The sequence below is a fragment of the Stegodyphus dumicola genome, chromosome 7, assembly GCF_044657685.1.
Source record: "Stegodyphus dumicola isolate Sdum_Otavi_A_Nest chromosome 7, ASM4465768v1".
Taxonomy (NCBI): Eukaryota; Metazoa; Arthropoda; class Arachnida; order Araneae; family Eresidae; genus Stegodyphus; species Stegodyphus dumicola.
Genome location: NC_140774.1, coordinates 121,447,944 through 121,461,708, shown reverse-complemented (window position 1 = coordinate 121,461,708; position 13,765 = coordinate 121,447,944). Strand labels below are relative to the sequence as shown.

Here is a 13,765-nt window from a genome sequence, read left to right as displayed (position 1 = left end):
TTTAACTGCATTCTCCATTCATGTTATACTTATATTTTTCTTATATCTAAGAACTCGTTTAAGAAATATAGCAGGAAGTATACTATTAAAAACGTATTACATATTAAGAAAGAAATCAAACAGAAATGTGGCATATAAAGAACCATAAAAACATACGGTTGCCAATTAACGTGCGAAGTACAAAAATGTTAGCTTCAAATTCGATTCAGATTAAGTTCCTGAAGCCTCGTCTATTGACTTCGCATGCAGTATAATAAGCATAATCTCGTTTCCTCAAGCCAATAATTAAACAGCTGATTCTATCGTGTGAAGATTTAATTATTATTGCTGCTAAATTTGATCAAAAATTCAAAATTATTGAGTGTTTTCCTCATCAGTGTAAAATGAGAAGCTTCCTGCTACTAATTTTGCTTTTTTATCAATATTTTGTTTTCTGCAAAAGTCCATCCCTTTCCAGCTATGCAGATGAATATGAGGATAAAAAACAAACAGGTATTATAATGATTTTAATTATTAGCTATAAATAGTGTTATAGTTTTTATTGTGTGCAATCCAAAGTCATTTTTAGAAGTAGATGGCTATTTATTTCTAAAATTAGCTTTCTCATATTAAGATTTTAAGCATGGAGAATTAATAAACTTGAAATTCCAATTTAATATTAATTGGACATGCATAATTTCCTATAGTTGAATACTATTTCATCAGACTGTCATTTGCATGCTAATGTAAATGATGCAATTTTCTTTAGTGAAGCCTTTGATTTATGCAATTTGCTTTATTGAAGTTTTTGATTTATGTTATTCTAATTACATAAATTATGAACATTTTCTAGTAAAAAAAGGAATTTCACGTAGAACTAAAATATTTAGGATTCGTCTGTAAAATTCCAAGCACGTTTAATTATCAATTTCAGAGTTAAATTTCTGCGTTTAATTACTAATTTCAGACTTAAGAGTTAAAATGTTTAATTACATATTCCATGTACATCTACACATTCCATAAACGCTTTTAATTCATCTCTTAGCTTTCTCTTAAATGAAAAATTACTCCTTCCATAGCTTATGATTATGTCAGGTAAGCTGGTTAAAATTGTTAAAATTAAATTTTGTGAACTACAGCTGAAGATGAACTATAATACAATTGTAGACTGGAATAATTACATGTGCGAAGTGCAAGCGAAAGTTTTAATTACTCGGACTACATTGAAAATCAGTGGATGTGACAACATTATCGAAGAAGACGAACGCCTTTTCACTTGAAGAAAGAACAACTTGGGCATATTCTTTCACCACAATTGGTTTTCAGCGTGTTTTGCATAGAATCAAATGAATGCTTTTTAATTGTTGTTCCAAATTGATCGACAAAAACTTTATTGAATATTATGAAGGAAGCCTTATTTTTGCTCATTGCTGAGAAAGCATATAAGCCGGATGAATTGCAAAATGCCGGCTTAGAACATTCCACAGTCAACCACAAAAATAATTTCGTGGACCCCCGAAAGTGGATGTCATAACATAAACAATAAAGCGCTTGTGCCGTTTTATTATTATTTTTTTAATAATTACGAGGCGTATTCGGAAACTAAGTACCGGTTTGAAAAAAAAAAAAAAAAAAAAAAAAAGTAAAGCAATTTTTTCGAATCCAATTTTATTTTTACATGAAAATACATGTCTTAAACTATTTTTCAACATAGTTTTCGCCAATGATCAAACACTTGTCATAGCGGGTGACCAGTTTTTGTATACCATCGTCAAAGAACTTCCCGCCAGTTTCGATCACCACGACTCCACAGCATTTTTCGTGTGATCGTCAGATCCAAAGCGCTTGCCACCAAGCTTGCGCTTCATGTGCAGGAACAAGTGATAGTCGGACGGCGTCAAATCCGGGTTGTACGGCGGGTGATCGAACTGCTCCCAATGAAACTGTCGAATTAACGATTGAGTGACACCAGCAGTATGGGGCCGAGCATTGTCATGGAGCAACGCAATTCCTTTACTGAGCATTCCTTTTCGTTTGTTTTGAATGGCACGCCTTAGTTTTATTAAAGTCTCACAATATCGTGCCGCATTAATGGTTTAACCTCTGGGAAGAAATTCAGTAAGCAAAACGCCTTTCCTATCCCAGAAGACAGTGCACATGATTTTTTGTGATGACATTGTCACTTTGAACTTTTGTTTTTTCGGAGAATGAGTGTGTCTCCACTCCATCGATTGTTGTTTCGATTCTGGTGTGAAATGACACACCCAAGTTTCATCATCTGTCACAATTTGGTTTAAAAAGTTTTCTCCCTCATCACTGTACCGCGTGAGAAACGTCAGGGCACTACCAAGTCGCTTTGTTTTGTGAACATCAGTGAGCATTTTTGGAACCCATCGGGAACACAGTTTGCGATAATTCAAGCGGTCAGACACAATTTCGAACAAAACAGTACGTGAAATTTGTGGAAATGCTCTGAAAGAGTTGTCATTGTGAAGCGTCTGTTCTCATGAATTGCTTCATCAACTTTCCTTACCAAATCATCGGTGACAACAGAAGGCCGACCACTCCGAGCCTCGGCGTGGACATTTGTTCGACCTGCATTAAACATTCTTACCCACTTTCTTACCATTCCATCACTTATCGCGTATTCACCGTAAACTTCTGTCATTTGACGATAAATTTCGGCCGGTTTAACATTCCTCGCGTTCAAAAATTTAATCACGGCACGAATCTCACAGTCAGCGGGAGAACTAATTGTCTTAAACATTTTGAATGTGCACAGCAAACTGAAAACACAACATAGAGCAACCAAAATGGCGACAATTGAAAGTCAGTGAACGAGAAAGACTAGTGCGCATGAGCAGGACGCCTACCACAGCGCTGCGACGGCACTAGAATGAAACGGTACTTAGTTTCCTAATACGCTACGTATAATAAAAATATGTAATATTTAAAATTAACATTCCATTTAAACTAAAACGTTCTTAGATAGTTAGGGTTATCATAATTCTTTTAGGCTTCATTGGCGTCAACATTAGTTTCGCGATTTTTACGATCCGATAAATGAAATTGTACCTCCGCACCTTTCTGAAAGTCATAGGATTGCCATAGGAGTGCTGACGTGTTCTTCAGCCCCAACAATTTTTCAATTCCTTCCTATGCTTCTCGGAAGAGGTTAGGGTGTTTCAATAAATTTAACCTTATTTTCATTGAAATGACAAACTGCTATATAGATAAAGAGTGAAAAAGATGTAAAATTTTTTTCTTTATATTTTAAGTAATCTTTCTTTTTGAACCTGGAATAAAGATAGATCGTACATTAATAAAATGTTTTACACTAAATCTTTAACATCCTATAAAATATTCAATTATTCATTCATTCTATCTAGTAATTTAAAAAGTCCATCTGATCTTTCGGCTGTCAATGTATGTGTCGATTTCAAATATAAAAATAAAATTACTGTTAGTAATTACAATGTATCTCCTCTCCTCTACATCTAATTCTTTTTTCCATTTCAATGTTTCCCAAATGTTTTAGCATCGTCCCACGACTATATAGTTATTTAGATTTTCAAACCGTGCTTCATCATATCATAATTTGCTATTTCTATCACAATGAACTCTTGTCTCTCTTCGAAAAGTTCAGTATTATTTTTCAGAATTTTTGCATTCTGAGATTCTGATTTGCACCACTTCTTGAGCGGCTTTTCTTATTTAGTTATCAGAAATTCAGTTTTGGAGCTAGTGTTATTATTAATATTAGTATTTTGAAGGCATAAAAATAATTCGACTTTTGAATTTCTGCTCTCTTTTTTTTTTTTTTTTTTTTTTTTTATTATTCATCCAGTTTACTTTCAAGTATCCAGACAGAAAACATTTCTTGGTATCGAGATTACGGGTACTAAAAATACTGAAATCTAAATCATATTTATCGCATTAAAAATAAGCTTATTTAATTTAAAGTAATAATTATTTAAATAATCAGCAATTGAAACGAAAATTGGACTTGCATAGGGTGCCCGCACTTTTATGAAAAACGCTAGATTGGCTTAAGGATGGCAATGATCAATTTCAAGCTAAAAACTGATCTTCAGTTTGCAGAGGCTCGGGAGCACTCTTATAAAATTTTTAGCTTTTCGAGCAATGACCAACATGCATAAGTGACTACAACCTTATACTAGAGCAAAGCGGTATCCACCAACTAGTTTTTTATATGATGTTTAACCAATTTTCCCCATTTATCTTCGTTTAACGAACAATGTGGAAAAAAATCTTTTCAGTGAAACGTGAAAACTGAAAATTACTTTCTGAATTTTTGGTGAATTTTGGAAAATTGCTCGATTTTTTACATTATTTGATGTTTATGATTTTAAAATTTCAACATCTAAAAATATAGCTTATATAAAGGTGAAATTTTCACAGATTATAAAAGACAAGAACTTTAAGCAAATATTAATTGAGAGATATTTTACATTTTTTAAAGATAAAAATGTTGCCTGAAACAAACAAGTGAAAAAAAAATCCCTTTGAGTTTGCCATCTTAGTGCACTTAATGATGCAGTTTGCCATCTTGGCGCATTTAATGACGAACTGGTGATATTCATTTCTCCATTTTAGCTTCAAGTAAAAAGCTAGTTGTAACACTGCTATTGTACCCAATTTCCAAACTGAGTATTCGAAGCAATTTTTCAAGTCTTTGAATGACGTTCAGTTATTTTTCTTTATTTTCTAATTTTCTTATAATATATTACTTGTGTTTTGATAATGACTAAACATTTCATAACGATAAGCACAGGGCTTAATTTCTAAAATTAGAAGTGCCGGAGCCCTATGGAAGGCCGTCATCGAAGAGGAACAAGAGTAAATAGATAAATAAAATTACTATTAAACGCATTAATAATTTTAAGATTAAATAATTAATTATTATCAAATTAATTAATAGCTATTTAATTAATTTTATTAATTGTTATTTAATCAATATTTAATATCTCATACTGTACTCGCTGTCACTTAACGCACATTTAAGAACACAAATTTTCCTTCCTGCGAGGATAACTAACTGTAACGGTTGATAACAATACACTAGATACGATTCGCTTTCCTAAACTAATTTCCCCAAATTTATTTATTACCCTTCTTAAAGGGAAAGGTTTCCGCATGTGAGTGATGGGACTTTACTTGAACGTCTCATGTTCTCATGAGTTCGTATTTCTAGGGAAATAGAGTATTGCAAAGTCTGCTTATTGTTAAACTAACACGTTAGGAATTCTATTTTTTTTTCCTTGAAATTGTGGTTCAGTTTTATAAAAGGAAGTACCGGAACTAATCTTATTTAGAGATTTTATCTCTAATAATAAGTTTATAGGTGTTTAATCAAAGAGTTTAAACACATTTTAATCTTTACTTGAGAATTTTCATGCAGCTTCTGAATGCATTAAAAGGATGTAAAATAACGTTAATTTTATATCCTAACATTACAGAAATAAAACTTTAACATAATTTAATCGAAAATAGATCTTTTTTTAACATCATATACAGAAAATACAAGGCACAGTAATATTTTTTGTATTGCTCCCGGAGTTAAAATTGCTTGAAAAATTAACAATTACATCTAAAACATACATCCAGAAATTGAAATTTGTAACACGTAAAGACTGAGTGAAATATTCTAAGATCCCTTTTATTTTATTTCCTTCTGATGAATTAGAACACGAAGGGAATATTTAAGTCTAAATATAAATTTATTACCTCTAGAGTTTGAACGCTATGAAGAGAAAATGCGGAGTACTTCCTTGGTCAGAAGTGGTAACTGTTTCGTTTCCACCTTGTAGAGATTGAAAAAAAAAGTTTACCAAATTGATGTCTCATTTGATGTCTACACTACATAATTTAGTATTTAATTTATACGTATATAGACGTCCGGTGGCGAAATGGCTAGCGCATCGCGCAGCAGCACTACAAGTCCGGGGTCCGAACCCCGGACTGGGCAAGGTCGACTCAGCCTTTCATCCCTTGGGTCGATAAAATGAGTACTAAGTTCGCTTGGGGACTAAACGCTGGGAGTCCTGTGACAAGCTGACCCCTTGTTCAGGGCATATGCTTACGCACTCCGGGATCCACGGTCAAGAAAGCAGATTTCGGGGCACTGCAGGCCTTGGCCCATTAGGGCTGTTTGTGCCACTGAGTTTAGTTTATACGTACATAAAGAATTTAATATCAATTTGTATAAATATTACTTAATGCAATTTTGTAAGCTATTCATTTGAAGAAAGCAATACAAAATTCATTTTTAAGAGACGCTTTCTTGTGGTCATAGTTTAACAACTGCTGCTTAATAATGAGCCCAACATATTGAAACTGCTCACATGATGCCTGAATATGTACTCTGCTAGGTAGGACTCTAAAAGATGTTGTATTCTTGTGATTTTTGCAGTATTCTTCTTGCATTAGTCTTCCGTTTTATGAAAAGGGACTCACCAGTCTTCAAGATTTTTATCGTATCTTCCTATTTCATTCGCTGAAAGTCTGTCACTCTGAACTTTTTGTCAGGAATTTGGAGCAGATTTCCTTCATATAATGATTCCAGTCGATGACTCCTAGCTCTTCACCCACTAGTTGTGAATGAAGAAACCATTTGTGTCACTGCTAGTGGCAGTTTGGTTCGTCGTTCGAGTCCCGGAGAATGGGCTGGCTGCATGGGAGTTTTTGCGGCTTTCCCCATACGTAACGAGCCAGTTTCCCTTAGAAAGACCTCCACAGGAAATTTCCGCCTTTTCCGTGTAGTGCTTAATGGCGGAGCAAGTAATTATAAAGAATAAAAGACTGCTAGTTTTTCTATGTTTAACTGCTGATCGTGCCATCAGGTTGAAATGCATTCTTTTCTCCAACAATGAATAAATCTGATTTCGAAGAGAAAAGCTGTATTTGATCCCATAAAAAACATTTGCCAGACAGTGATTTTTTTATTATTATTATTATTATTTGGAATTGCTGACATTACATCTCCAGATAGTTTTTTTTCCCCAACATACTATTACCTACAGCTGCCATTTTCACAAATTTTTTGGAAGATAAAATACATTGCTGCCGGGGAAAACTATGTATCTTTTTCCTTCAATGACAGACTGAAGATAGCAGGCCTATTAAATATTTAACAACAAAAAATTATTATATTTAGAAACAGAAAATTTTATTTTGCAGAGGCGCCTTCCAGACAAGAAAATAATTAATGATTCTGACTGCCGCACCGAAGGGCCCGGGTTGGAATCTTGGAAAATGCATGGATGTAATTTGTCCATCCCTTCGGAGGAAGCTGTAGAAGCGTTGTATCTAAATGTCACATGTTTGGGGGGTCTTTATAGTGCTTTCAAGTTCATTTGTTATAATAACTTTGAGGGACCCAAAGGTTTCTTCCTTGATATCTAGGGTTCGTTATAGCAGCATCTGATTGCATTATTTTTTGTGACTGCGTAATTTTGGGAAGGGGGGGGACAGTTGCGCATTATCCAGTTGCCGTGAAAGTTGGCTACCATCATATGAAAATTTCCAGAGGTCCCGCCATACTTGTGCCAATCGTTCCTGATGAGAGGCGTTTGTTGATATACACATTTTTTTGATGGTAGGAATATATAAATTTGAAAATACCCGACTTCTTGTTGCTCTGGTGACGAATTTTAATCGTTTTTTCAAAATTCAAGAAAAAAATACATCAAAGGGAGAATATTATGAGTGCGCTGGAACCCCCTGTTTGTCCATAATTGATGTCAAATCGCTTTGCTTGGTGACATTTGCATAGTCGATATGGATACCTTCTTTTTGAAAATAAAGTATGATTAACGAAAGAAAAAATTTTAAACGGAGGGAGGAAAATTCCTAACTTCTCCTGAAGTGACTACATATTAGGCAAATTGAAAAAAGACAATCCAATAATGTGGATGTTTCGAATATCTGCATGGGCTTCGGTCTGAGAGAGTATGGGTAATTTTAGTTTTTGTATAGTTGAATAAAGAAAGAGCTATTTTTTAACGCGAAAATAACCTCAATTTATGTACATAACTAACTTTAACGATAAGAATTCAGGTACTTTGGTTTTCTTACATCATTTTAAATTTTAGCTTTGAATTCAGCAGGAAATATGCCATCCAAGGGCCCTTTTACCTCCTTTAATTGCGAAAATGAGAAAAAGTTGCAGCGAGCAAAACACGTTTTGTTTCCTGCAATGAAACTCTTTAGAAAAATGTATGTGTTAGAGTGCTGGGAAAGGTCTAACAGTTTTGATAGCTGCGAACATTTTTTTCACAAATATGGACTCGAAACTTTCGTAAGGATATATAAGAGAAAATAAAGCAATAAACAATTTTAGCTCCATGTATAGATGGAGTTAAATTGTTTAAAATTTTATATGGGAACTCGGATAAATCATTTTTAATGAAAATTTGATATTAAAATATATAAAAGAGAAAGGAAAGAAACTGAAACAGTGTTAACATTTAACCACAAGGCAACGTTTATCTGAATATTTAAGGTGAATTATTCGGTACTTTTTATAGCTATTAAGGATTAAATTTAGCCCTACCTTTTGGTTATAATTAAAATTAATGAGTTTATTAAGCATGCTTATTAATTAAAATTTAGCCCTTTTGGTTAGATTTAAAATTAAGCATAAAATTAATGAGTTTACTAAGTATGCTTATTAATTAAAATTTAGACTTCTCTTCATTTATAACTTTCATTTATGACTTGACCCGACACTCTGCCTAATTCTCAATCTTCAAGTGATCTTTTATTCGTGTCCCCCCCTTTCAGGATGAAAGTTATTGTTTGCAAAATATCATTAAACAATTTTGAAAAATAACTTTTTATTCCAATAAATTTCTGTATTTCGGGATTAACATGTCTTAGAAAATTGTATAATATGCGGAGCAATTTTTATTAAATTATTCAGATCCACAGGGAGAAGTAAGAGTGCTCTTTTGAATGAAGATTCGCATGATTTTTGTAAAAAATATGGTTTCTTTCAGAAAAGATGAAGAGCTGAAGCCGAGATTTGGTGCATTTCGGTTAAAACTGAGCCTAGTTAACTATTATGATTAAATTTTACCCATGTACAAATTTTCATATTGAAATCATTTGTCATTATGTTCTACTCTACCTTGTTATAACTGGGGATTGTATCATGTTAGAAATGAAATACAACTGCCGCCTTAGGCAATACATAAGATTTCTGGCAGACATTTTAATGGTGTCAAAATCTTATCACTGATTTTCTGGCCAACATTTTGACTGATGGATAATATGCAATCACGAATGTTTGCATGCGCTCTGCAGATTAATTTGATATTGTTTTCTTATTTCTTTGTTACTATGTTTCTAGTATTTTTAAAATGTAAAACTAAACTGATAACTCTATATCTTTTAAATAAAGATTTACTTCATTTATAGATTTAAAAATTTCAGAGCTGAATAAAAAGAATGAAAATTCCGATGAGATCGAAATCCCAAAGAAAGAAATTTCTAAAATATTGTTTACTGTGGAAACCAAGAGGAAGAACAAAAATTTAACGAGGAATAAAGTACCTCAGCCTAATTATTCTGAATACCTATATGTTTCAGACTTTACTCCACGGAATCTACCAAGAAGCTCTAATAAAAGGAAATTTCAAAAGCTGTTGCATGTTGATCGACACCTCAAATCGCTTCTCCGACGCAAAACTACCAAATCTATTGAAACTAAAATTAATGAAAAGAACCCGGCGAGTAGCACCTTAATTACTTCCTGTAATACAGAAGACTGCGAAAGAGAATCTGATTATTTTAATTTTGGGAACGATTCTGAGAAAAAGGAAAAAAGTATTACTAATTCAGAAAATAAATCATTCACCTCAACTCCCTCCTCACTTTCAGAGAAACAACATATCAATCATAGAATTCCAAATGTTACAGTCAATAATAAAAATAATTTTATTCCTAGATTAAAAGACAGATATTCTGTGTCTTTACCTTTTGCAATTATTGAGAAAAATCATGCGTCTTTAGTTCTTATTTCCACAGAAAATGTAGATAAAAATTTTTTTGCTGCCTCTGTAAATTTCGCATTAGATGCTGATGCACTTACAACAAAGAAAGATGGACTGAAGTCAATTCGAAATATCACGAAGAAAAACAAGAATTCTTTCATTGTTAGTATTGAGAATAACGCATCTACTGATAATGACTATCAACAGTACACAGATCCAGTTGTTACTGAGGATATGAACGATTTTGTTTCTGAATTAACTAACGAAGATTTGATTTCAAAACCTGGCATGCCAAAAACGAAAGAATATGGATCTAATTTAATTTCCACTTTTACAAGAAATGAGGATACTTCTGTTCTTTCCTACATAAAAGATGAAACTTTTATCAGAAAACCTGCTGTTACTTTAAAGACGAAACATGGGCCTCATACATTCCCAACTGTGATTCAAAATTCCGACTATTCTTTGAACACTGAAGATGAATATTTTATAAGAAAACGCGTTTTAACACCAAAAGAAAAGTATACCTTTGATATTTTTCCATTTGTGACTGAGGATACTAAAGACTCTTCCATTTTTGAAGCTGAAAACGATAATTTTTTCGAAATATCTTCTGCAGCTGCGGTGAAAGAATATAAAGATGATTTAATGTCCTCTATTGCAGATAATACTAAGGGCTCTTACATTTTTAAAGCTGAGAAGGAGAATGCTTTTAGATTTGCTAAAACAACTAATCACACTGAAAATATACAAAAACGAAAAACTACAAAAAATAATTCTCTTGATTTAAGTGACATATTAAATGGAAATGATGATTTGAATTACTTCATTAAGCTTTATTTGAAAAAGAAAATGGATGTTGAGAAAAGTTTGCTTTTTTTCAAGAGTCAAAATAAGAACACTAATAACCGAAACAGAACGGTAAATTTCAACTTTAATATATCTAGAAAGCGGCCAGAAACGAAATATATAGCTACTAACTTCCCTCATTTGAAAGACAACGATATAGAGGCAAGGATTTTCCTATTAAATTTAACGAATCCACGAAACGGTATTTTTGATTTAAAAGTCTCAACTCATGTTCCGAAAACCATAATTTCTGAAACACCAAGCTTCAACTTAAGTGAAATTCTGATTCTAATTAAAAGGGAGCACAACATCCAACGCAAGATCTTATATAAACTTTTCCTTTATGTCCCTGTTCTGTATTGCAACGTCTTATTGACGATTGCGTGTTGGAAGCTATTGAGACATATACACCGCCAAATGACACTAAAGAATCAAGCAAGGCAAATTCAAGGAAGGATCTGGTATCCCCCCAGTTCTCCGCCTCTCAAAGTGGTAAATTATTTTTCATCAGTTGAAAGGCGTCGGTATTCTGACAATGAAAGCTGATTTTAATTTTAATTAATTGTAATGAATAGTAAATTGAGGTATAAAGCAATGTACGCAAAATTGGCTATCAAACCATGAAAACGTTTTCTTAACTGTATTAAATTTTGTTGCACAATGTGATAAACCGGTGTTCTTCCCGTTACTTACAATTGTCAATCTTTTCTGATTTGACTGATTATTACCAGTATAAGTTCACTTTCATACTGCACCCAGTGCTGAATTAAGCGAAAGGCTTTACGGATAGCCCGAGGGTTAGACGTGGAACGCCAAATTGACAGATGTCATTAAGAAACGTAACCGAATAGATGAATGTTTTAAAATGACTTGTATACAGGAAGGTTAAAGGTATTTTATCTATTAGAATATAAATCCATCTTTGAAATTTAACGCTGAGAATAAATATTAAGGAAGAATATCATTTTATAAATGTAGGTATATCCAATTTTCGTTTTAAATCATAAATTCGTTTTATGTCACTATGCTTTTATGAAAGATCTGCATTCGTGCCAGATTTTTTTAACATGAACCTGCCTAATTTATAAAAGTCCTTATACGGGCTTTATTTTCGCAAACATTAGTAAACATATATTTCCAAATACAAAAATGATTTAATTTGCCATTCATATTTGGGCACTTTTCAAATAAAAAAAAAAAAAACTACAAAAATTACGAAATAATCTTTTTTTTTTTTTTTTTTTTTTTTTGGTGACCCAGTTCCATTTGATAGATTTAGTAAAAGTTTATACTCACTGTAAAAAAAAATTAAGCACAAAAAGTTTGACTTCCATGCGTCAAAAATTGACTGTAGGATTTTATTGGATTTTACAGCATCGGAAAATCAAATATAATATTCTTCTTTCCATAAAGTAAAGAACAGTCAGAAAATTCGCCTAGAGATAATGTGATCTTCATAATTTACTAATGTAGCCAATAAGAATGTAGCATAATTAGATAGTGGAAGAATTAAGTTCAAATTACATAGATTTTTAGAATTGGATAGAGGCATAAAATATAAGTATTTTGAATGGTGTTTCTTCATGTTCTAAGTAAAAATTTAAAACAAAACTTTGTAATAGCCATTATGTAGCAAAGACCTCGATACTTCATTTGTCCAATGAAGTGCCAGAGAACACCGATAGGTCACCTGAGACTTATTAGAGTCTTTAAAGCGTGTGAGTGACAGATTGTAACTTTACTGTTGTTCATACATAGCAGCTTCCAAGCATGGATTCTTTAACAAAGTATCAGTTAAACAACACCTAGAATTGAGATGCCTGCATAACACCGATGTATACAATTAATTTCAAGATGAAATTTGTCTACTCGGATTTGAGTACAGCTTAGCAACTGCCATAAGTATTATATTATTATTATATTTACTGAGTATGCACGGCTTCTAGAAGATGATCTCTTCTCTAAGTTACTACTGTTTACGTATCGCTCAACTCAAATCACAAGCGAGAGCAGAGGAATTAGGTTCAGACCTGTGAAATGAAAATTAAAGTCCAAGTAATGGCTGCAGAATATTATGAAAATTACAGTGGGTACCGCTTAATATAATCACGTCCGTTCTGACCATATTTGATTGTATAGAGCGGTTGAGTTTTATGTGCGGTGCTGGGCCGGACGCAGAATTTCGTTTCGGTTAGGAATACCAGGTTAGATATCTTCGGGGAAGGGGAGATTTTAAAATAAAATTTTTAAAAGGGACTTATTATATAAGATTTCAATAATTTTTTATGAATGAAATGTGCACGCATCTAAACCCCTTTCTCCTTCCATACCACCCTGCTGCTGAGATTAATAATCTTTTTCGATATGCGGTTTAATATATACGTTACAGGCATTTTTTATATAATACTTTCATCATTTTATTCTGTGGATCACAAAAGCTGTCTTAAATCAGAAAAATTAAATTATTTCAACTTGCTACACAGAACAGTACAATATGTAAGCATATCAAACATTATTTAAAAATGAATCCATTCGAGTTTGTTGCATATTTCTTGTTAGTAGCTTTTAAAATGGGGTCTCCAAGACATGATGTTGATTGTAACTTTCTGTATCTCCACCTTTAAGTTCGAGCATTCTTCTCAAAATTTTTAATTCTTGTTGAGACACTGTTACTGTTGGTGTGCAGGATCGGGATTTTCATCTTTGGATTCACTTTCATTTTCACTAATTCGTTTTCTCTCATAATTCCGATGATCTCGGCATTAGTCTTTTCGTAGCAAGTTTGCATAATTTCATCGATTCTCAAATAATCCGAGGAAGTTTTCATTATGCATTTCTTCATCGTCGCCTTTGTCTTCTAGCACATCTTGAGAGTTTCCAGAAATCTGCTTTGTAAGCAAGCCGGCAATTTTAACACAATT

General features: G+C 32.9%; 1 protein-coding gene across 2 annotated transcripts; it reads left to right on the top strand.

Moving 5' to 3' along the window:
* The first annotated feature begins 313 nt into the window (after positions 1 to 313).
* On the top strand, positions 314 to 11,510 carry LOC118193284 (uncharacterized). 2 transcript variants are annotated; one of them, XM_035364337.2, is made up of 2 exons: positions 314 to 492; positions 9,436 to 11,510. In XM_035364337.2, the coding sequence occupies exons 1-2, from the start codon at positions 384 to 386 to the stop codon at positions 11,388 to 11,390; spliced, it is 2,064 nt and encodes a 687-aa protein (XP_035220228.2). In that variant the 5' UTR covers positions 314 to 383; the 3' UTR covers positions 11,391 to 11,510. The 2 variants fall into 2 exon arrangements, with proteins under 2 accessions (XP_035220228.2, XP_035220226.2); XM_035364335.2 differs by having other exon boundaries at positions 9,421 to 11,510.
* The last annotated feature ends 2,255 nt before the right edge of the window (positions 11,511 to 13,765 follow it).

Excerpts from the sequence above, each read along its gene's own strand:
- LOC118193284 (XM_035364335.2), top strand. The coding sequence starts at position 384 with ATGAGAAGCTTCCTGCTACTAATTTTGCTTTTTTATCAATATTTTGTT. Across the intron at positions 493-9,420 it reads TGAGGATAAAAAACAAACAG|ATTTAAAAATTTCAGAGCTG; the intron begins GTATTATAATGA and ends CTTCATTTATAG.